The sequence below is a fragment of the Musa acuminata genome, chromosome BXJ1-5, assembly GCF_036884655.1.
Source record: "Musa acuminata AAA Group cultivar baxijiao chromosome BXJ1-5, Cavendish_Baxijiao_AAA, whole genome shotgun sequence".
NCBI lineage: Eukaryota > Viridiplantae > Streptophyta > Magnoliopsida > Zingiberales > Musaceae > Musa > Musa acuminata.
The window spans coordinates 15541907-15564069 of record NC_088331.1 but is presented as its reverse complement, the minus strand read 5'-3'; the positions used below and the strand labels follow the sequence as shown (position 1 = coordinate 15564069).

Below are 22163 nucleotides of genomic sequence, written 5' to 3'. Positions count from 1 at the left end.
GCTCCATGAATCAAGGGCTGTAAGCGGTTACAACAAGCATTTTACTAAACTCGATCATATATATACTAAAATCAGGAAAATATATGTAATTTTCGAAAGAAACGTAAAACCCGCCCCTCGTTTTATCCTCTTCGGAAGGTGACAAAGAGTCAAAACAAAAGAGACCGGCGGAATTTTCTAATCTTGATTCCGTGCAGTGAGCATCTCCTAATCCCATCCTCCACTCCCACCTTGTCTTTTTCACCACCAACGCCCCTATCCCCTCCTCCCCCATTCGGCGCGATCCGGTGAGCAGCGATGGCGAGGCCTCCGACAGCGTCGGTGTTTCTTTGCGTCTCCTTGATGATTCTTGCTCTCGCTGGAGTCTCTCGGGGCGGATACATTGCCTATAACACCAGCGGTGGCACCGTGGTTGGGAAGCTGAACGTGCACCTGGTGCCGCACTCGCATGATGATGTCGGCTGGCTCAAGACGATCGATCAGTACTACGTCGGGTCCAATAATAGCATCCAGGTGTTAAGCTCTTCTTTTCGGAGGCGAATCGCCAAGTTTCTCTGGGTTTTAATTGGAAAATTTTTTCTTGGTAACCTTCAACAAAATGTGTTGCCAAGATAGTCTGCATTTTAGTGTACAAATAGTTTCTTGATAACCTTTAATGACGTTCTGCTCCAATTCCTTGTTCTTTCCAACATAATGTGTTGCCAAGATAGTCTGAGTCATAGTTTAATCACCTTTACTTAGTAATCTTTAATCTGGTCCGCTCTAATTCTTTCTTTCCTTTGAAATGGAACGTGATTAGGGTGCTTGTGTTATGAATGTGCTGGACTCGGTGGTGGACGCGTTGCTCAAGAATCCGACCAGGAAGTTTATCTTTGCTGAGCAGGTTTTGCATTTTTCATATTTGGTTTTATGATTTTGACGGTTGTTGTTATGTAAAGCGAGAATGAATTTTCTAGTCTTGTTACTTGCAGACTTTCTTATGACATGATCTTGTTGGACTCTATTTTGTTGGTATTATATTAAGAACCTGCTTAGATCAATGGTCTGTTAAGCCTCATATAACTAATTTCTGTAATGCTAACGAATGTTTTTGGAGTCTTCTTGTAAAAGGCGCTTATGCTGTGTTTGGTCGTTGTTAACTCTTTTATTGGTTTTAAATCTTTCATATTCATTGTCATATCTTTGTCATATACTCTTGGGATACTTTGCCCTGAAAAATATAAAGTATAAAACGGTACCATGTGTTGGCTCAATTTTCTTCCGGCATTTCTTCATCTTATCTGTGACACATAGACTTCTTCCATTTAATGTGGTTCTCTCCAGCAAATGCTTTTTGTGGGAGGTATAAGCACGCCTAAGAACACATGATCATTTGCCTTGCAATTACAAGTGCAGATATTGATCCACTTCTGTTTCTATTTGACTTGATTACCGCTGTCACAGAGAAAACACACATTTGTTGATGCTGTTAGTTGCTTTGGTTCTTTTCTCCTATGCATAATTTTTTTGCCATTCTGATGTATTATAATTTTGTACACAAGACTTCAAAATGACATTTAATCTTCTAAATGGAGAAAAGTCCAGGTGAAATTAGAACACTGTACAATAACTAAGACTGCTAAAAATTATTATTCCTAGAGGGAAAATATTCACTGTTTTTGCTACATGTTTGTTGTCAATTTCAAGCCAAATGGATCAATTAAACAGTCAAGGATTGATTGTTGCTAATTGACCCCTCTCTAATTGAGCTCAACTTTATTAGCGTCAACATGTACAACTCTTATTTTTGTAGGTAGTCCTCGTCCTAGTATGCTGAGAAGTGTTTCTAGTATGTGTTCTTTCATGATGAAAAACTTCTCTAGCATTTGCTTTAGGAGGAGGAGCTTTTATACCCAACTGTAAATATTTCATGTAGCAATGTCTTTGTGCTTAATTGAATTTGTTCCAAGCATTACACAAACTTGGAATCCTTGAAAGCTGACAAAGCAGACCCATTGGCTCCGAATCATGGATTTTGACAAGTGCAGATTATTTGCTGCATATTAAATATTCTTTGGTACTACTAATCCTCTCCCTGCTTGATGTTGACATGTTAAGCAAGCTACGTGAAACTCCTGACCTGTGACAGTGAGTTAAGCTGACCATCTAACTAATAAAAAACAAATCTGGTACTACTTATGCAGTAAGTGCCAATAATTAATTTGTGTAGAGCAGGCCATTATCAATTATAATAAAGATCCTATATAATTCTTTAGGATATGTAAAAATCTAGGGGCTACAAGCAAGGATCGGAGGAGCTTAAGTGTAAATGATGGTGGAGGCAAGGTTTACCGTATCACGGTGTACCGCTCGGTATGGGTGGTACGTACCAATCCGATAGAGAACTGGTATGGGTATTACATCGATATTCCCCATATACCATATGTTAGTATGCTTAGTATGGCTCGGTACAACTCGATACATACTATACCGATGGTCGATAAGATAAACCATGGGTGGAGGTTTATATTTTGACTCAAAATATTTCCAACTTGACCTTGATAGATGAATGGTGGTGGAGGTTTTTCTATGGTTTTGTGTCAATTTGGAAGCGGCATATCTCCTTCAAATGCTATAAGAGGAAGCCTCTTTTGGATAACTCCCTAGCTAGTTCCTCCATTTCTACTATCTAGAAGGGCATAACACACATCCAGACATGCTTTCAAAATCTCATGTTGTTTTATCCTTGTTAGTTGACTCCATATTAGGCATTGGAAGGACAATGATTAGTTAGATACTTCTTTTGTAGGCAAAGCCTCCTTTGCTTGCAAAATTTGATTAACAATCCTAATTAAAGTATGAAGTATTGGCCTGATCTCGATAACCTATTGAATCAATAAGATACTGTTGCACCAGGTAATCTACCAACCTGTACTACCAAGTACCAAGTATTATTAAATAAAAGAAAAAAATTAAAAATGAGCGATAACGTATTGGTGTTGACCTAATGTGTAAAAGTACTTGATCAAATTCCTAAATATTGGTCAGTGTGTAACAACCCGATAATTATTAAAACCTTGATGGCTTGATCCCAGAAAGACACTGACTTTCAAACTGCATTTATGTGCCAAGGGAAGGAGGCCCTACTTAGTCCACATTAATTGGTATGTTTGGTAGTACATCTAAACCTGGTCATTCTACTTGTGTTATCAGTTTAGAAGTGAACATTTTGTAGTTTTTGATAGCTTCCTTACACATATTCCTCAACTTTAGACGTTCCTTATATCCACTCTACAAATCTAATAAGCCACTTGCATTCCTTTAAAGTGGTTGACCTTTAAGAATATAGTCAATTCCAAGAAAGTTAATTAGAAAGATTGGCTTATAAAGTCACGTATTCCTTTTGCTCTAAGCCATTGGAGACAAATTATCATTTTCTTCTTCAATGTCTACTGACTCCTTCCATTAATGTCTATTGGAGTTGTGGCACCTTTATTCCTTCCCCTTAAAGTTGTAATGATTTAGTGATGGCTTAATCATGCTCCTACATTGATTCATTTGGAAGTAGCTACAGCATGTGAGTTTTTTGGGTGGCCTTTTGAGGAACCTTAATGAAATTCTAGATGGGTGTTAGTCTGGTTTGCTGATCTTACAAATATAGCTCTTGCCTTGGGATCTTTGATTTTTATAATTTTGTTACTTCAATCTCTCAAAGTTTGTTATTGAGATGAAGTTTCTCTTATTGCTACTTATAATATACTCTTTCTTCTTTATTTCTTTTTTGTTCTCATTTGCTTTTTTTCATCTATATTTAATTAATATTTTAATAAAATTAGTTTGCAGACTCGATGATTCGGCTCGAGAAAGTAAAAAACACAAAAAGCTGTGTTACAGGATTAAAAGATGATGTCCGTGTTACTTCTTGATCAGGAGATCATTGCCTAGTTATTTTGCATTATTTTGGACCACACTATTAATGAGTAGATCAATACACAGCTTTTACTTCTCTTCAAGTGAACCATTGTCGAGGCGACTCAACGTTGCCTTTTATGAAAATATTTATATATAAATATATATATAAATTTTTTTTTTTACTTTTATATATCGTTTTTCTAGATGACATCGCCGAATTTTTATTTTATTATATATGTATATATATGTATATATATGTATATATATATATCGAATGGTATACCGCTCGATATACAGTACCGTACTATACCGAGCGAATGTCGAAACTTCGGCATGGTACGATATTTCAATCCTTGCTTTAAATAATTCATTGGTCGTATTGACAAAAAGTTGACTATTATTAACAATGTTTAACATTCAAGAGAAAGAAAGGAGAGAGGAAGAAGCAAAGAGAAGGAGAAGGGGAGTTTGTCGATTGGGAGAATAGTCATTGGAGAGGGGGGTTATCAATTGGGAAGGAGGGGGAGGGTGGCGACAATAGGGGAGAAGAAAGACAGAGGGAACAACATGAGGGAAATAGAGGGGAGCAATGGTGGAGGAGGAGAAAGAGGGAGGGCAAGAAGCAAAGTGAATGAGAGGCGATAGGAGGAATGAGGTAGTGGGAGGAGGAGGTGGAGGTGGTGGAGGACGAGGAAGGAGAGGAGATGGGTGTTGTGAAAAAAGTGGGCAGTGTGTATAAGTTCCGAGAACAAATTCATCGCTTTATGGTAGTGATTTAAAAAGGTGCTCGGGCGCTTGCCTAGGTGCTCGGGCGAGGCGAGGCGAGCCCCGAGCGCTTCTCTTCATTTCCAGACGCGCGCTTCAAAGAGGCGTCGCTTGGGCGCTCTCCCGAGCCCAAGCGCCGGGGGCTTCGGGCGAGCGCCTGGGTTAAACCAGGTGACCAAACCAGCGTTTGAGGTCTGGTTCAGTCTTCAGTGCTTTAGTTGGTTCAATCGAACCAACTAAAGCACTAATATCAGCGTGACTTCCCCAACCCTAACCCTGCTCGCCGTTCACGCGACTGCCGCCGCTGCTGCTGTCGCCGCTCGCCGCTCTTGCTGTTGTCGCTCGCTGCTATCGCTGTCACTCCCACTATCGTCGCTCGCCGCTCCCGCTCCCACTCCCGCTGTCGCTGCTACCATTGCCACTGTCTCCGCTCGTTGCTTCCACTCTCGCTCCCGTTGCTCGCTGTTGCCGGTGCCACTGTTGCCGCTTGCCGCTCCCGCTGTCGCTGCTGCTACTCGTTGTTTTCGCTGCCACTATCGTCACTCGTAGCCATCGCTCTCGCTCTTTTTAGTCAACACCCTCGGTCTTCCGACTCTTCCCTTACACTCTTCTCCTCTTTCAATAGTATACTATTAACAATATACAATATACTGTTAATAGTATACTGTATGCTGTTAACTGTATACTAGTAATAGTATTTGTATTTATTAGATTAATTTAATAGCATATTTTTATTTAAAAAATTAAAAAAAATATATTTATTAATTATATTATATATTTTTATATTTTAGCGCCTCACTTCGCTCGAGCGAGCGCCTAGCGCCTCGGGCGTTTTTGAACCTTGGTGCCTTTTGACGCCTAGCGCTTTTTAAATCACTGCTTTATGGCTGATCGATGATTACTAGCGATTCTGGCTTCATGTAGGCAAAGTCTAACCTTTAATTCAGCCTCAGGATGGGGTTTTGGGTTAGCTTACCCTTATGGGATCATGACCCTTTATCATAGCCATCGTAGCACATGTATCGCCCAGGGGTCTAGGTGTGAGTAGTCCACATCTTCATAGACATGTCTATTTCACTAAGCCTCTCCTTGAGATAGATCAAGATCAGTGTTCGAGGAGGCTTGGTTAGGGGAGAGGGGCTGTTGGGGAGGCTTGACAAGCAACGACAGTGAAGGAGGGGGAGGAGAAAGAGGGAGAGCGACAATGGGTGGGAAGGAGAGATAGAGTCATCACAAGAAGAAGACGCTGTCGAAGGTCGTCGTGTGAGAGGAGACCACTTGTTGGTCACTCAACGACCACCTTTGCTTGTGTCACGGGAGGAAGACACCACTAATTCATTGCTAGGTTTTCTAGAGGAGAGAAGGATAAGTCTCGTTTGAGGGGAAGTGGGTGCCTCCTATCTAGTTCGATCGAATTATAATCAATGCGAGTGGCTCAAGCTGGTTCAGGCATACGTCTGGGCCATGTGCTATTGCAAGCATTCATCTGAATCCAAATTGAGGCACTTGAGCCTTTCCCAAGCGCTTAGGCAAGCATAATTGTTCTTGGTGACCTCACTTGTTAGCATCTAAGAGTAAGAGGGTATTTTGCAACTGACTTCCTTGTTTCTTTCTGAAATTATTCATTAATTTTTTTCACATGCGAGGATTTAGTGAGCAATAAATTACTGGATGCAGATATATACTTGTTCATTAAAGGTGGTAGTTGCAGCCAAAATCAGTTTTTCTAACCAAACATGTAAATATGTTTGAAGGTGATGCATTATACTTTATTCTAAAGTCAATATGCCCAGCTCAAAAACCTGGGTGGAAAATTCTTGTTTAAAATTAAAATAAATGATACTTCTTATTGGTCAAATTTTATGTTGAGCACATTTTGGATTATGTAATGATGTCTTAGATGATCTAATATCTAACTAAAGTTCAAGGATCCTTTCAGATAAAAGAGAACAATGTAAATACCATTTCTGACTGAACACAACTTCAAGAGATTTGGGTTTGTACTTGTGCATTCATCCAAGTTTCAGGACTGATAATTATTCCTTTGCCTTTCACCTTTTCAGGCATTTTTCCAAAGATGGTGGATAGAGCAAAATGATAGGACTCAAGAACTGATGAGAAAGCTTGTAGATTCTGGGCAGTTAGAGTTCATGTACGCACTAATTACTTAAGTGTTGCTTCTGATTATCCTAGTTACAACTTTCATGTTCTAAGACTCTATTGATTCAGAAATGGTGGCTGGTGTATGCATGATGAAGCCACAGTTCATTACATTGATATGATTGATCAAACAACTCTTGGTCATTGGATGATTAAGAACCAGTTTAACAAGGTTCCTCGAGCTGGATGGCAGATTGATCCTTTTGGGCATTCTGCTGTACAAGCTTACTTGCTTGGGGCAGAGGTGATGCAAAACCCTACCTCTTTGCTCTCTGTCTATCTATCCCTCTCAATTTAGTTAAAGTTTAATAAATGTTGGTTGTTGCACCTTCTAAGATGTTAAAGTTATCAAGTATTGGTTACTCCAATGATATTTCTTTAGGTGCTTGCTGTGGAAAATGACTATATTTTCTAGAGCTTGAGATCATCACTTACTAAAATCTGTTGATAGTATAACCTAATAAAGAATTGATCCTGTAATTTGTCATAGACAAAGATCAGTAATTCATTTTGTTATTGTTATGAACTTTAGAAATTGCTACTTGAAGTTGTAGTTTCTTTACTATTAGTGACATAAAACTATGTACTGTCATCATCACACTTTATTTATTATGCTTATGCAAAATTTGCAGCTTGGTTTTGATTCTATGCATTTTGCAAGAATTGATTACCAAGACAGACAAAAACGCAAGTTGGACAAATCTCTTGAAGTTATATGGCAAGGGTCAAGAACTTTTGGTCCTTCCTTGCAGGTTGTCAACTTCCTTTTTCTTGCCCCTTTTTCTTTTTTGAAAGTTCTCATTTCTTGACATAAATATTGGTCCAGATTTTTGCAAATGCCTTTCCGGTTCATTATAGTCCTCCAACTGGATTTGGCTTTGATATTACTGATCAAAATACCTTGCCAGTACAGGTAAGAAATTTCAGGTCCAAGAACTTCATAGTGAAGTTTATAGTTAAATAGTAATTTCTAATTATTTAGTGGAAATGTTGCAGGATGATCATCTTCTTTATGATTACAATGTACAAGAACGTGTAAACGACTTCATTGATGCTGCTATGACTCAAGTAACCTAGGATACTTCATTTTTCCCATTATAAAATCTTCATTTTAGATTTTCTATTTTCTAAAAGAAAAGTTAGGTTCCCTATTTTCTTACAGTTCTAGTTTCTAATTAAGTATGCATCTTCTATTATTTTTCTCATCTGCTTAATTTCTAATTATCCTGATCTCAAGATTCATGTATTAGGCTAACGTGACAAGGACAAATCATATAATGTGGACAATGGGTGATGATTTTCAGTACCAGTATGCAGAATCTTGGTTCAAGCAAATGGACAAGCTGATCCATTATGTCAACAAGGTACAATTACAATATAAGCACTTTTTCAGGATATCAACAATAAACAAACTTGCATTAATTAGTAAAAAATGCTGTGATTTCTTTATTCAAGACAGTGAGAAATAAGCATGCATATTTTGTAATACTGAGAATTCAGATTTGCTCTAATTTTATATTATTTATTAATTAATTGTTTTGAGAATACATTTCTAGTTGATACTTGATTCATTAATTTTCTTATATTAGCATTCCAGTGTTTCATCTGAAAATTGTATAACTATTAGAGGTTTTGAGCTACCTCCACTTAACTGTTCAGCTTATGCAAGTGCTGTGATACTGGAGACAATTAAGCAAACAACACAAATTTTACAGCTAAACCATATTGGCATTTCACTACATTGTTTCAAGTTGGCACCTTGTTTAACTGCTTTGTCAAGGAGAAACTATTGCAAAATTGACATGATAATAATTGATTTGTGTTTTTCTTCTTTCTGTTTGTTGCTGTTGTTAAACTGTTAATCCTGGTTGCTTTGCAGGTTCAATAATTTAGTACACATTTCAGTGTGCACAATTGGCACAACTTGTACAGAAAAGATAATAATTGAAATATGGGTGTTGAGAATTACATTGTAATGATTACTAGTAAAAGTTACTTAATTTGGGTTGGTATGATATAAAGAAGCTTGGTATTTAATGTTTTACTTCTATAAGTATATCAAACAATGAATAATAGTTCTAACAATAAAATGTAACAAAATATTTACTACAATGAAATTGGAGTCCCCCAAAATCTCTTAACCTATGCATTTGTACTATGTCAAAATTTTGGCATGTGTACTTTGTGAACCATGCTGCAGCATTCCTAAAGGTATCATGTATCCTATTTGTGTAACTGTGTTGCAATACAAATATTTTGTATTATTAAAATTTTAAAACAATTAAAAAATATATGCTGTTCCCACAAACTTAAACAACCATGCTATTCCTAACAATTTTAAAATGGTAAAAGTAATCCTTGTGTGATTCATGTCATTAACTATGTATATATTGATGTTCAAGGATTGTTGTTTACATGATCTACTTTTTGGCAAAATCCTAGTACTTTGATGGTTAATTTATGGCTCGGCTATGTGGGATCATAGGGATGACATATGTTATAAGGTGTTGAAACCTTGACTTTAGTGATTAATCAAGTGTCTGGAACATTCCTAGCTGGCCTATATTGTATGGTTTATCTTTCTTTTAAATCTATCTAATTTCTCATTTGTTTATATAGGTCCAACTGTCAGAATTAGATTTCTGACAATTTGGTTTAATGAAACTATGAGTTATATTGATATTACAGGATGGTCGTGTCCATGCACTATATTCTACTCCGTCCATTTATACTGATGCAAAAAATGCTGAAAATGAGACTTGGCCACTAAAAACTGATGACTACTTCCCGTATGCAATCCTCACTTCATTACTTTGATAAAATAAAATTAACATTCTTATAAGTTATTAATAGCTTGCTCGACTGCTTGCAGATATTCAGATTCAGAAAATGCTTATTGGACTGGTTACTTCACGAGCCGACCAACATTCAAGCGTTATGTCCGCACACTGAGTGGATATTATCAGGTAGGCTGGTTACTTGGGTTACACTGCTTATAATATTTGATAACTGGTCTTGTTCCTTATTTGCTAAAATGCAATATATTTGTTGATAGGTAGCACGTCAAATTGAGTTCTTGGGAGGCAGGACACTATCTGGTTCATCTACCTTCAGCTTGGGAGATGCTTTGGGCATTGCTCAGCATCATGATGCTGTTTCTGGCACAGCAAAACAGCACACCACAAATGATTATGCTAAACGTCTTGCTTATGGAGCTTCTGAGGTTTACAGCTTTTCGAAAATCCATCTTTTTGTTCCCATTTTCAATGTTAGTTTTTTATTATAATTCTTCTTACTTTTATATGTTGGCTTGTCTTTTATAGGCTGAAGCAGTTGTCAATTTAGCTCTTTCATGCTTAACCAGTTCGAGCAAATCCTGTGAACCTACAGCGACAAAATTCAGCCAGGTTTTATCTCGTTATATTGTTGCCTCTATCTATTTCTACTAGCCATCATGGGCATTTCCATGGAAATCTTTATTGATTTGGTCTATGGACATGTACTCTTGCTTAACAGTGCAAACTAAATGATGTATAAATATATGTAGATGTCCTTAATAGAAAAGACACTGGTAAGGTTGCCTTCTTGTTAATGTGGGTAACTTAAAGGGCCTTAATATGTGTTATAAACAAAACTTTGGTATCTAATTTGGGCAGAACCTAGACATGATCTGATAGATGACAATATCAAGTTATCAACAAGATAAAAACACAATGAAAAGTTAACTAGAGTGTTCAATGATTGGTCGGGAAACAAAACTTTAGTTTGAGATCACTCTATGTGTGCATTTAACACAATGAGTAATAGATTCATATCATAGCTATTGAAAGTTAACAGAATTGACTTGAGAACTACAAAAGAAAAACAAGGTAAAAATTTAACATTCCATATTCTTGAGATAAAGACGCAAGTCTCACAACAACTACTATTAGTCAGTTGCTTAGGCCAATCATGCAGATGCAGTTGATCTCAAAGACTGCCATTTCATGAACTAGCATATATTAATTGGTGTAAATCACAGGCCTTTTTCCACAAAGATTGCCATTTTGTGAACCAGTACATGTAAGTTGGTGGTAGGTCACATGCATCATTTCAATAAGTTCGATATTATCAAATTGTCAATGGTTTGTTTGTAGGCACAACCTTGATATGATATGACATCCAATTTGATAACCAGGTGGACTGGTATGGTGCTCAATGTGTCTTCATAATTTAACATGATTAGTTGGTCGTACATGATTAATTTCATATAATGAATAATGAAGGATGGACCTTTCAATAATTTAACATGCAGCACCATAGAGGAACAACTATTTAGTAAATAGCATTAGAATAAGTGCAACTATGAAGGATACTTGTACAGTCATTTAGGTGTAGTTTATACTTGGGTCTAAGTGCTAAAAGTTGTTCTTGGCAAGGAATAAATGTTGAGCAAAAACTTGTTAATAGCAAGGAATAAAAACTGTCAACCTTCAAGTTAGGTGGCTTTCCAGGGGTTTGAGTACGAAAATCTCATGCACTCATCCTTGCTACTAATAAATTTATCACTTTATAACGCACATTCATATATAAACTTTCTTTCTATAAGTGGCTGATGTTCATGGTATTGGAGTCACTCCAATGGAGTGGTAACAACAATTATAGGGTGAAGTACCTTCACAAGTTTGGGATTTGATCAATTATTTGATAGCTGAAGTTGTAACTCTAGAAATTTGGATCTTGTAGCAACAAGAATGATTCCTTCTGCACCTCTTTCAAGAGGACAGCATCTACTGAAGGCTGGAGAATATTGGCACTATCTTAATATGTTCCTGTTAGAATGGTCTTTGATGCTCCCTTTGTCGTCATCTTTGGAGGATCCTTACACCAAATGAGATCCTTGTTATCATGTGGTTGGTCCTTCACATATGATTCATATTGGAAGATCTCCACACTATCAAGTGTCAACCATTGGCTGTCAGTATGATCAACATTGTTATATCCGCCTCATTTCCTAATAGAATGTCAAATCCTCACCATTGGTGATCAGTGCTACTGAGAGTAGAGTATCCGCCTCATTTCCTAATAGAATGTCAATCAAAAGCGGAAGTGATGCGAATCTACTTGGAAGTGACAACTAAATGAAAAAAGAGTCGATGAGCAAATTTTGTGGAGGAAGGACCAAATACTTTGAAAGTTTACGAGGCGATGCTCTTTAAAGCTCCAATAAGCATCCACCCAGTTCAAGCAGCATAAGGCATTTGAGAGACTGGCGTATAGTAAGGATGGTCTTTTCCTTCACCTGGAGGATCCGTAGGAATTAACAAGGATCAACACAACTCAGCCAATCCCACACCAGAGTCAGAGTCATTGGTGAGTTGAAGCAGCATGACGGATCAAAGGTTCGATGGTGTTCAATGGAAATAAATTGAAAGAATGGTGTTCGATGGAAATAAATTTAACTAATTCTTCATTTATTTTTTCAATAGAGAAATAGAAAGAACGATTAGTAGGGTACCCAAAAATTTGAGTCTGGCTTTTGTCTAGATTGGCTTGTGTGGGATGTTTCACCTCAACATGCTTTCTAAACATTCCATACTCACATCCTTTAAATTTGTAAATTTGAGAGCACTAGTTGTAAATCACCTGAAACGAGTCATCAGAATTTTGGATCTTTTTGTAATGAAGCTTAAGAATATCTGACTTTATTGCTTTGGTTGTTGTATCGGTTTCCTCCAGCTCCATTGTGAAGTGTTGTCTTTCTTGAGTAGGACAATCGGGCTTTCGAAGTTATCCTCGGCCATGAATATCGAGGTTGGGTGCATTGAGCTTCCACTTACTGTTGAAATTAGAAAGAAAGCTTAGGAGAGGGGGAGAATGCTATTGTAAAGAATATTGCAATTATAGAGCTTATGAGAGTATTATGATTGCTTGGTGAATTGGTCTGAGGAGGAATGAGAAGTTTAGGGTTATTTATAGATATTTTGAGGTTTTTTCTTCCCAAAATGCCATATGACTAGCTATTATTTAGCTATGAAAAGGCAATATTTGTCTTTTTCTCATTTTTTTGTATTTTTTTGAATTATAAAATGACTAAAATACCAGTGAAATAGCCATTAATTGCATTATGATTGGGTAAATTCATCATTTGCCACCCCTTGGTCCAGTGCTGGGGCTACTGGGCCAACTGGTTGATGGCGTTGGGCCCAAAGGATAAGTTAACTGTCAATTTTGACCGTTGGCTATTTTCTTTTTATAATATGGCTAGTTTGAACCAGAATTGGAACCGAACTGGAACTACCAGTATTGGTTCTACTTTTATCCAGTTGGAACCAGAACTGAACCTCCTAGGCCTGGTTCCAGTTCTGTTCCAAATCGTCAAACTGCCAGGCTGGTTTGGTTCTGATTCCAACTCAATTTGGCTCTGGTTCGAATCAAAGTCAAGCCCATCTCTAGCCTTCCTCTCTCATCAAATCCATTTTCATTTTCCTTTACAGTTTTACCACCTTGCTGAAATTTTTTTAGTTCTATTAGTGAAATAAAGATTTGAGGCTATCCATTTCAAGGATTTAAATCTCAGTCCAATACCAGTAATGGTAACCTATTGGACTGATATGGTACCTGTATACCGTATGATACTGACCTGTACCATCTGGTCTCACTGAGAAAAATAAATGCCAACTGATACCAACCCATATGGTCCATAAATGGTCCTAGGTTTGATAAATAAATATAGGCCTGTTCTGACAGGGACAATCAAAATTTGATTCTTGGTCCAGACTCCAGTCTGCTCAATATATATACACTGTACATGAGATTTCTAAGGGATTACATGATTGTCCTTTTGATCATTAAAATTAAACCTTTGGGGATTCAATGTGCCTATGCTGAAAGAAAAATTGTATATTCTATTATTTTCTCTGTTGTTCTGTGTACGAGATTTTTTCCTCAGATCCTGGATTCCCTTTATTAAGTTTGGTTGTTACTTCTGCAGTGCAATTTGTTGAATATAAGCTATTGCCCAGCAACTGAGGAAGATATATCAGCAGGGAAGAGCTTAGTAAGTCAATTTCTTCTCTTTTCTTTTTCCTTTATCATGATATCAGAGACAATTTTAGGTTTCTGAAGTCTTGTAAGTTATTCTTGCTGTTCTCTCCAGGTGGTAGTGGCATATAATCCTCTGGGATGGCACCATGATGACTTTATAAGAATACCAGTAAGTAAGATTGGTATTGATGATCGCCTAGGTTATTATGTAAGCATTTGTAGTAATATAGAGATTTACTAACTAAATAGCAGCAAGTTTATAAAATTAAGTTGAATCAGCCTTTTGTCTCATCAAGCTATCTTCATAATCAGTATTCTCATGATTCTGTTGCTCAAATATAACAGTATTCATGGACTTTGTTCAGTAATTTCTGACATGTTATTTTGTACTTGTTTTGATGCATCATTGATTGTGAAAAATATTCATTTTTTTTGCTAAAGAGAAACTTGTTAGATGTCATTACTATTCTTCATTATTATGTTGATGTAATTGGCCAAAACCATCATCATCCTGATTTTGTCTCCTTACAAGTATATCTGAAGAAAGCTGTATGTGGCTAATAGCCTAATTGAATTGCATGAAACACATAGAAACAGTATGTGCTATTATTTTATTTTTTATTTTTTTCCACATTTCATTTGTTTTTTTTATTAGATGCAAATAATTTCATGGTCACATATGTATGCTTTATGTTTTGTTGTTGAGTTTCTCTTTTTTGTCAGGTCAATGATGACCAGCTTGTTGTGAGGGATTCTGCTGGAAAATATATTGCTACACAATTTGTAGAGGTGGACAATATTACAAGTAATTTGAGGAAATTGTATGTTGAGGCTTACCTTGGAGTGTCATCAAACAAAACTTTGAATTATTGGCTTGTATTCCAAGTATCTGTGCCTCCAATGGGTTGGAACTCTTACTTCATTTCAAAAGAATCTAGAAAAGGTGGATTTCTATCATTTGGGCTTTATATATTTTTTGCCTTTGCTTTACATTGTAAATATTTTCTCTTTATGCAGTAAGCTTTTTCCTAGGGCAGATCAGAAAAAAGATGAATTCCTAACTTATTATTGACCTTGATTCTTGGTTTTTTGATTCACAAGTGGTTAAACCTTTATCATAAATACACATATTTAACTCTGTTAGCATGAATGGTTAAGATAATTTCTGATTGTCCATTTTTCTTCTTGTGAACACAGTAACGACTCCGAATGCAGACACTTCTACTCATGCTGTTTTGGAGAATGAGACAATTGAAGTAGGGCCAGGACCTTTTAAAATTCAGTTTTCATCGATTAATGGACAAATGGAAAGAGTGATTAACCACAGAACAGGAGTGAGTTTGCCTTTTCTACATTCCAACTGTTTTAGTTTTAGCATGAGTTGTTCACCTGTCAAGTTCTTCATTATGGTAAATGTTAAAATGTGTTTATTTGTTACATTTCTTAACCATGGTTTTCTTACTCATTAATTTGTTTTCACTATCTACTTCCATCGATGTCACATAACTAGTGATGTTAGTAGGGCCCAAGAACCTAAAAAATCTAGAAGCAACTCAAAAAAATCTGACACCTTTCCTGAATCTGACTTGAAGTATGGATATCATGTGGATTTACAAGCTTATTGAATTAAAATACAGATCCTAGGTGGATTCGATACATAGCCAATCTCTTTGTAGAAACTGACTTGGTATCAGCGCCTATCTTTTTTTCCTCATCTTTTTTATTCTTCTAGCACATCTCTCTTTCCATGTCCTAACCATCATCTTAGTGGTGCCTAGTATATATATGAGAGTTTTAAGTTGCTACTTAGTTGATGTATGCTTCTGTAGCATGGACAAAGTGAGCATGTTTGAATACCATAAATAGTGTCAGAAATTTTAGAGCATGACCTCTATAGTTCAAAATATCAACTGGATCCATATGTGCTGGTCTGATCACACACCATGATGGAACCATGAGCTCCATGCCACATTGTCTATCATTTTTTTGGGTAATTTTCTAAGAAAAACATCAAGTTTTGGGTTTTTTCCGTATAGTGCACCTCACCAAAATGTCTAAAGCGAGCCCCTATTTTTAAAAATAATAAAAATATCCTTATTGACAGTTGATATTTAGTTTTTTGTTTCCTAACTAGTTAAATTGTTTCAATGTTAAACCAAATCAGTTACAGTATTTTTGAATAGGGGGTTAGTATTTTTGAAAGAGATTATAATATTGTTTTTGGTTACTGGACTACCCTAATTGTAACTCTTAATTAATTAAAATGACCAGGTTTAGGATAAATTTTGGTTAAATTTGACATAAAAATAATGAGTGACAATGAATCAAAACATGTTAGGAATATGGATTACAAATTGTATATACAGAAAAAAGCCTAGAGGTACTTTAAAGTCTTGAACATGACATTTAACAAAAAATTAATGTTATATCCCAAAATGATAACCTTCATCCAGGAGAGATTGTTTGAAATCCTTGAGTTGATTGTGTTAGGATCAATACGGCACTAATTAGTGCAGCAATAAAAGTTTCGTTGATTCAGAAAATTTCTTTCGATACAATCGTTTCGACAAAGCCCGTATCGGAAAGTAATGAAAATAATGATTTAAAGTAAATGCAAAGTGTAGAATGCAGCTAAGTAGTGAAAGAAAGCAGTAAGGAAAGAATACACCAGATTTATAGTGGTTCGGTCATTGTGACCTACATCTACTTCCGATTCCTCCTCCGTTGAGGTCACCGACGTCCACCAATGGTCTTCCTTCAATAAGCGAAGACCAACCACCTTCCTACAAAGTTTTCTCCTTTTTATGGGTTTAGGAGACAACCCTTACAACTCTCACACTTCTTCTCTAATGATTACAAAGCTGAAGAAATAGGAGGACTCTTAGCTCTTTTTACAACAATTTTACACCCCAGCACTTAAAGATTTTTTCACACTTTATTATAGCCTTTGTTACCCTTTCATGCAGAAAGGAGTGGGGTATTTATAGGCTCCAAATGTTTCAGAATTGAATCCAAAAAGTATCTCTTCCCGGTTTTTCGGGGTACTGGCGGTATCATCGCCAGTATTGGGTGGTACCACCGCTTGACACTCTGACACTAGGCGGTACCACCGCCTGACAGAGCCTCGGAGATTGGGCTCTAGCGGTACCATCGCTTGATAGAACAATACCATCGCCTAATAGCCTTTATGGCTAGCGGTACCACCACCCAGTCTGGGTGGTACCATCGCTCAGTCCTCGTTGGAGGCTGAGCCTCAAGCGGTTCCACCACCCACCCTAGCGGTGTCACCGCCTGGCATGGCTCCAAGTGGCTAAGTGGTCCTTCCATCCTGCCCAACTCAGCCCTGTCTTGGGCCCAATTGGCCTCTAACTGAGTTAGTGGGATTACCTCCTAATCCTAGCTCAATCTAAGTTCTAAGTTCTAACTACGACAATTAAAGTATTAGCTAAGCAATCTTTGTTCGGTATGTCAATCGTTCTTTCGGCAAAGTCTCGATGAACTTCCGATGAACTTTTCTGTATTCTTTTAGCAAACTCCTGACGAACTCTTAGCGAACTCCCGATGAACTCTCGGCGAGCTTTTGACAAACTCCTGACGAACTCTCGGTAAACTCCCGACAAACTCTCGGCGAGCTTCCGGCACATCGTTCGAATCTTCGCCATATCATTCGATCTTTGACTCCGGCCCAATATCTTCTTTGCCTTATCCATTATCGTAGTTAATCTTGCAACACTTATCTCAATACATGGATTAGATTATTAATTTATCAATTGATTTCATCATCAAAATCCGAGATTCAATAATCTCCCACTTTTTGATGATGATAACCAATTGATGATGGAGTTAACTTTAACTCCCCCTATCTATATGTCACATCGAGATAAAGTAAACTTAAATTTATAAGAAATCACAACCTTTGAATTCAAGTTAAACACTTTCGATCATAGTGATTCAATGCAATATATCATATCAAAATATCAATATGTTATGCATTATTAAAATATACACAAATTCAAATCATTACATTTCATCCTCACTTCATGCATGATAACAAAAATAAATCAACATCACTTTGGGCATATCATACATGATACTAACACATTAAAAATTTAAGCATTTATCACTTTATACATTAAATCAATATTTTGAACATGATACCATTCATCATTTCATGATACCAAACATTCATTATTTTTCATACTTAAATCAACATTTTGATACCAATCATCATTTCTTCCCCTTTGCCATTAACAAAAAGGAGCAATTCAACAATACAAGTGTTTAAAAATATATTAAGTAAGTTTTATACCAATTTATCCATGCTAGCAAAAATGAGAAGTTAAGTAAAAACTTTGCTTTAGATGTGCATGAGTTTTTTGGTTCTTCTTAAGATGTGCAAGTTTCTTTCTTCCTTTGTTATATAAAAAAAAAGAAGAACAGGAAAAAGAGTAAGGGAGGGATTCATTCTAAAAAAAATTAAGAACAAAATTCATGAAAAGATTTGAACCAAATGAAATCGATAATAAATGAGTTTCATTGAATCAAGCCTCTACTATCGCAAGGAGAAAGGATTCATTATAAAGGAACAAGATATGTTTTTTAAAATCAAATCCCTATTTTTGCAAATGATTATCACAAACTGAAAGTCCATGAATAAAAATTCTTCTTTCGTGAGTAAAGTAAGGAAGAATTCCTAGGAAAGGATCATCAAATGAAGAATCAAAAATCCATGAATAAAACTTCATAAATCAATTCTCTTTTCTTGTAAATAGAAGGAAAAAGGATTCATAGGAATTTATAAAAGATCAAGTTATTAATAAAAAATCCATGAATTAATGCTCTTCTTTTGTAAATAGAAAGACGATCTCGATTTAAAAAAAAAATTCAAGTTATGAAATGCTAAGAAATCCGAAAAAGGAATTCATGCATTTGGAAGATTTAGCATGCCTAATTCTCTTCTAATGAAATCAAACTGTTGTTCATTCAATGGTTTTGTAAAAATATCTGCTAATTGATGCTTTGTATCAATAAATTCTAAATATATATCATGATTATTAACATGATCTTTAATAAAATGATGCATAATATCAATATGTTTAGTTCTAGAGTGTTGAATGAGATTTTTTATTAAATATATTGCACTAGTGTTATCACATTTTATGGGTATGTTTTTCAAGTGAATTCCATAATCTTCTAAAGCGTTCTTCATCCAGATAACTTGTACATAACATGGACCTGTTGTTATATACTCAACTTCGGTTGTAGATAATACAGTCGAGTTTTATTTTTTGGAAGGCCAAGAAACAAGTGCATGATCTAAGAGTTGACATGTACCAAATGTAGATTTTATATCTATTCTACATCCACCAAAGTCGGCATCGGCATAGGCCATTAATTTAAATTTTTTTGATTTTGGATACCATAATCATAGATTATGAATTCCTTTTAAATATCTTAAAATTCTCTTAACAGCTATTAGGTGAGATTGTTTGGGTTTAGATTGAAACCTAGCGCGTAGTCCAACACTAAACATGATATCGGGTCTAGTTGTTATGAGGTATAATAAACTATCTATCATCAATATAAATTTGAACAATAAGAAAATCATTTTCAAAATATTTTACAAACAATAAAGTATCGATCTTGCCTTTCATAAAATTATTCTTAATTAGAAAGAAACTAAATCTCTCGTACCAAGCCCTCGGAGCTTGTTTCAAACTATAGAGAGCCTTAGACAATTTAAAAACATGATTCGGAAAAGTGATATTTTCAAATCCAGGTGGTTGTTTAACATAAACTTCTTCGGAAATAAAACTATCAAGAAAAGCACTTTTAACATCCACTTGAAATAACTTCAAATTATTATAACTAGCATAGGCAAGGAGAATCCTTATAGCTTCAAGACTAGTCACAGGAATGAAGGTTTCTTCATTGATACCTTCTTCTTAGTTGAATCATTTGGCCACTAATCTAGTTTTGTTTCTAACCACGATACCAAGTTTATCTTGCTTGTTTCTGAAGACTCATTTAGTACCAATTATCAAATGGTCACTAGGTTTAGGAACAAGCTTCTATACATAATTTCTCTCAAATTGATTTAATTCCTTATGTATTACAATAACCTATGAATTATCTTTCAGGGCCTCGTCAATACATTTAGGTTCAATCTGAGATAAAAAGGCTGCATTCGCATAAAAATTTTTAAGAGAAGAACGAGTTTGAACACCTTTTGAAGGGTCTTCAATGATTAGCTCCTTAGGATGAACACCTACATACTTTCAATCCTTAGGTAGGATTCTTTGGAAGAAGATGCATCCAATTTGCTAGTGAGAGGAGTGGATTCATTCAAATTTAAACCATCAAAATCAAAATCATCATCAAAATTATTTTTCTTAGATTCGAAAATCTCATTGAAAATAACATGAATAGATTATTCTATAACTAAGCTTCTTTTATTAAATATACGAAATGCTTTAGAAGTAGAAGAATAACAAAGAAAAATACCTTCATCGGATTTTGCATCAAATTTTCTTAAGGCATCTTTTTCGTTTAAAATAAAATATTTACAATCGAAAACTTTAAAATATAAAACATTGGGTTTTTTGTTATTCCACAACTCATAGGGAGTTTTGAAAAATAATGGTCTTATTAGAACCCTATTCATGACATAACATGCCGTGCTAATGGCTTTGGCCCAAAAATATTTGGGTAGGGTATGTTTGTTTAACATGGTTCTTGTCATTTTTTGTAAGTTCCTATTTTTTCTTTCAACTACTCCATTTTGTTGTGGGTTTCTTAGAGTAGAAAAATTATGGTTGTACTCATTTGATTCACAAAAGTTTTGAAAATCACAGTTTTGAAATTTACCACCATGATCACTACATATAGATGCAATCATAAAGCCTTTTTCATTTTGAACGAGTTTACAAAATTTTAAAAAATATTTAAACAATCACTTTTGTGTGTCAGGAAGTATGTCCAAGTGTATCTACTATAATTATCAACAATTATAAAGGCGTATTTACTATCTCCTAGGCTTGTTGTATCAATTGGTCCAAATAAATCCATATGGATCAATTGCAATGGTCTAGATGTGCTTATTTGATTCTTTGACTTGAAACTACCTTTTATTTGTTTGCCTAGTTGACATGCATCACATCTTTGACAAACTTGATGTTAGAGATTCCTCTTACAAGTTCTCTAAATGAAATTTGAGAGATTAGTTTTATGCTAGCATGACCTAACCTCCTATGCTAAAGCCAAACATCATTGTTTAAAACTGAAAAGCCAGTTTCATTACAAAACTCATCAAGATCAATGGTATAGACATTGTTGGTCCTTAAGGCAATTAAAGATCTATTCATGTATGATATTTCTATAATGTAAGTATTAGATTTGAACTTGATATTGTAACCTTTATCACATAATTGGCTAATGCTTAAAAAGTTATGCTTTAAACCAAGAATTGAAATATCGAATCATATCGGTGTTTCGAGGTAGGCTCGGTATAATACGATACCGTGTACCGAGTGGTACGCCAGGGCGTATCGAGCGGTACACCTATATTAGGCGTAAAATCCTCCGAAAATACCTAAAAAAAAAGTTAGGATAGGGTTTTTAAATTAGAAATAAATATAGTAATAATATAAGTTTAGCAAAATCAATGTAAATTAGGTAAAAATAGTATCATATATCTTTTTCGGACTTTGAGAAATAGTTTTGTGCAAGATTCGTATTTCAGTCCGTTACGAATTTTTCTTCTGTAAATATTGAAATATCTATATAAAAATCATTTGAATTATTAGACTATTTTATTATAATATAAACTCTAAAAATTAAATAAATTAAATAATCACATATGTAGATGTACCTGATTGTTGATTCTATCACCAAAATGAACGACGAGCCTCCACAGTTGGTGGATTGGGGTCCTCAATCCTATACATCTACATATCAATATGATATGTTTGTTGGACCCGATCATGAAATTGATCCCACGATATAGTGTATTGATACACTATATGCCATTGGTGCATCAATGTAGTGATGATTGTAGGCTGATCATCATGAATCATATTTGTTTGAGGTAGCTCCTGAGGTATATATTGGTGAATATCAGAGCTTTTACTTTCGCTATTGATCTACTGCTCTGGATCATACTATTTTTTGGAGAAGTATGACCAACTATCACCGTACTGCGATTCTTCATAATACGATTAAATTTTGATTAAATCATCATTAAAACGATTAATCGTAGCATTCAATAACTTTAATAAAACTTAATTAAATTTATTTTACTATCATAAATATCTTTCAATATT

General features: G+C 35.5%; 1 protein-coding gene across 2 annotated transcripts in view; it reads left to right on the top strand.

The window, feature by feature from the left end:
* Positions 1-203: 203 nt before the first annotated feature.
* LOC135673859 (alpha-mannosidase-like) overlaps positions 204-22163 on the top strand; it is a 41111-nt gene continuing 19151 nt past the window's right edge. The window contains exons 1-16 of one of the 2 annotated variants that reach the window (XM_065183243.1): positions 204-513; positions 800-883; positions 6720-6808; positions 6886-7060; positions 7449-7568; positions 7643-7729; positions 7813-7884; positions 8067-8180; positions 9505-9605; positions 9689-9782; positions 9872-10039; positions 10140-10223; positions 13790-13855; positions 13955-14011; positions 14566-14785; positions 15040-15176. In XM_065183243.1, the coding sequence (XP_065039315.1) occupies positions 298-513; positions 800-883; positions 6720-6808; positions 6886-7060; positions 7449-7568; positions 7643-7729; positions 7813-7884; positions 8067-8180; positions 9505-9605; positions 9689-9782; positions 9872-10039; positions 10140-10223; positions 13790-13855; positions 13955-14011; positions 14566-14785; positions 15040-15176 (1884 nt within the window). In that variant the 5' untranslated portion in view covers positions 204-297. The remainder of the gene's footprint in view (positions 514-799; positions 884-6719; positions 6809-6885; positions 7061-7448; positions 7569-7642; positions 7730-7812; positions 7885-8066; positions 8181-9504; positions 9606-9688; positions 9783-9871; positions 10040-10139; positions 10224-13789; positions 13856-13954; positions 14012-14565; positions 14786-15039; positions 15177-22163) is intronic. The other variant, XM_065183242.1, reaches the window with a different exon arrangement.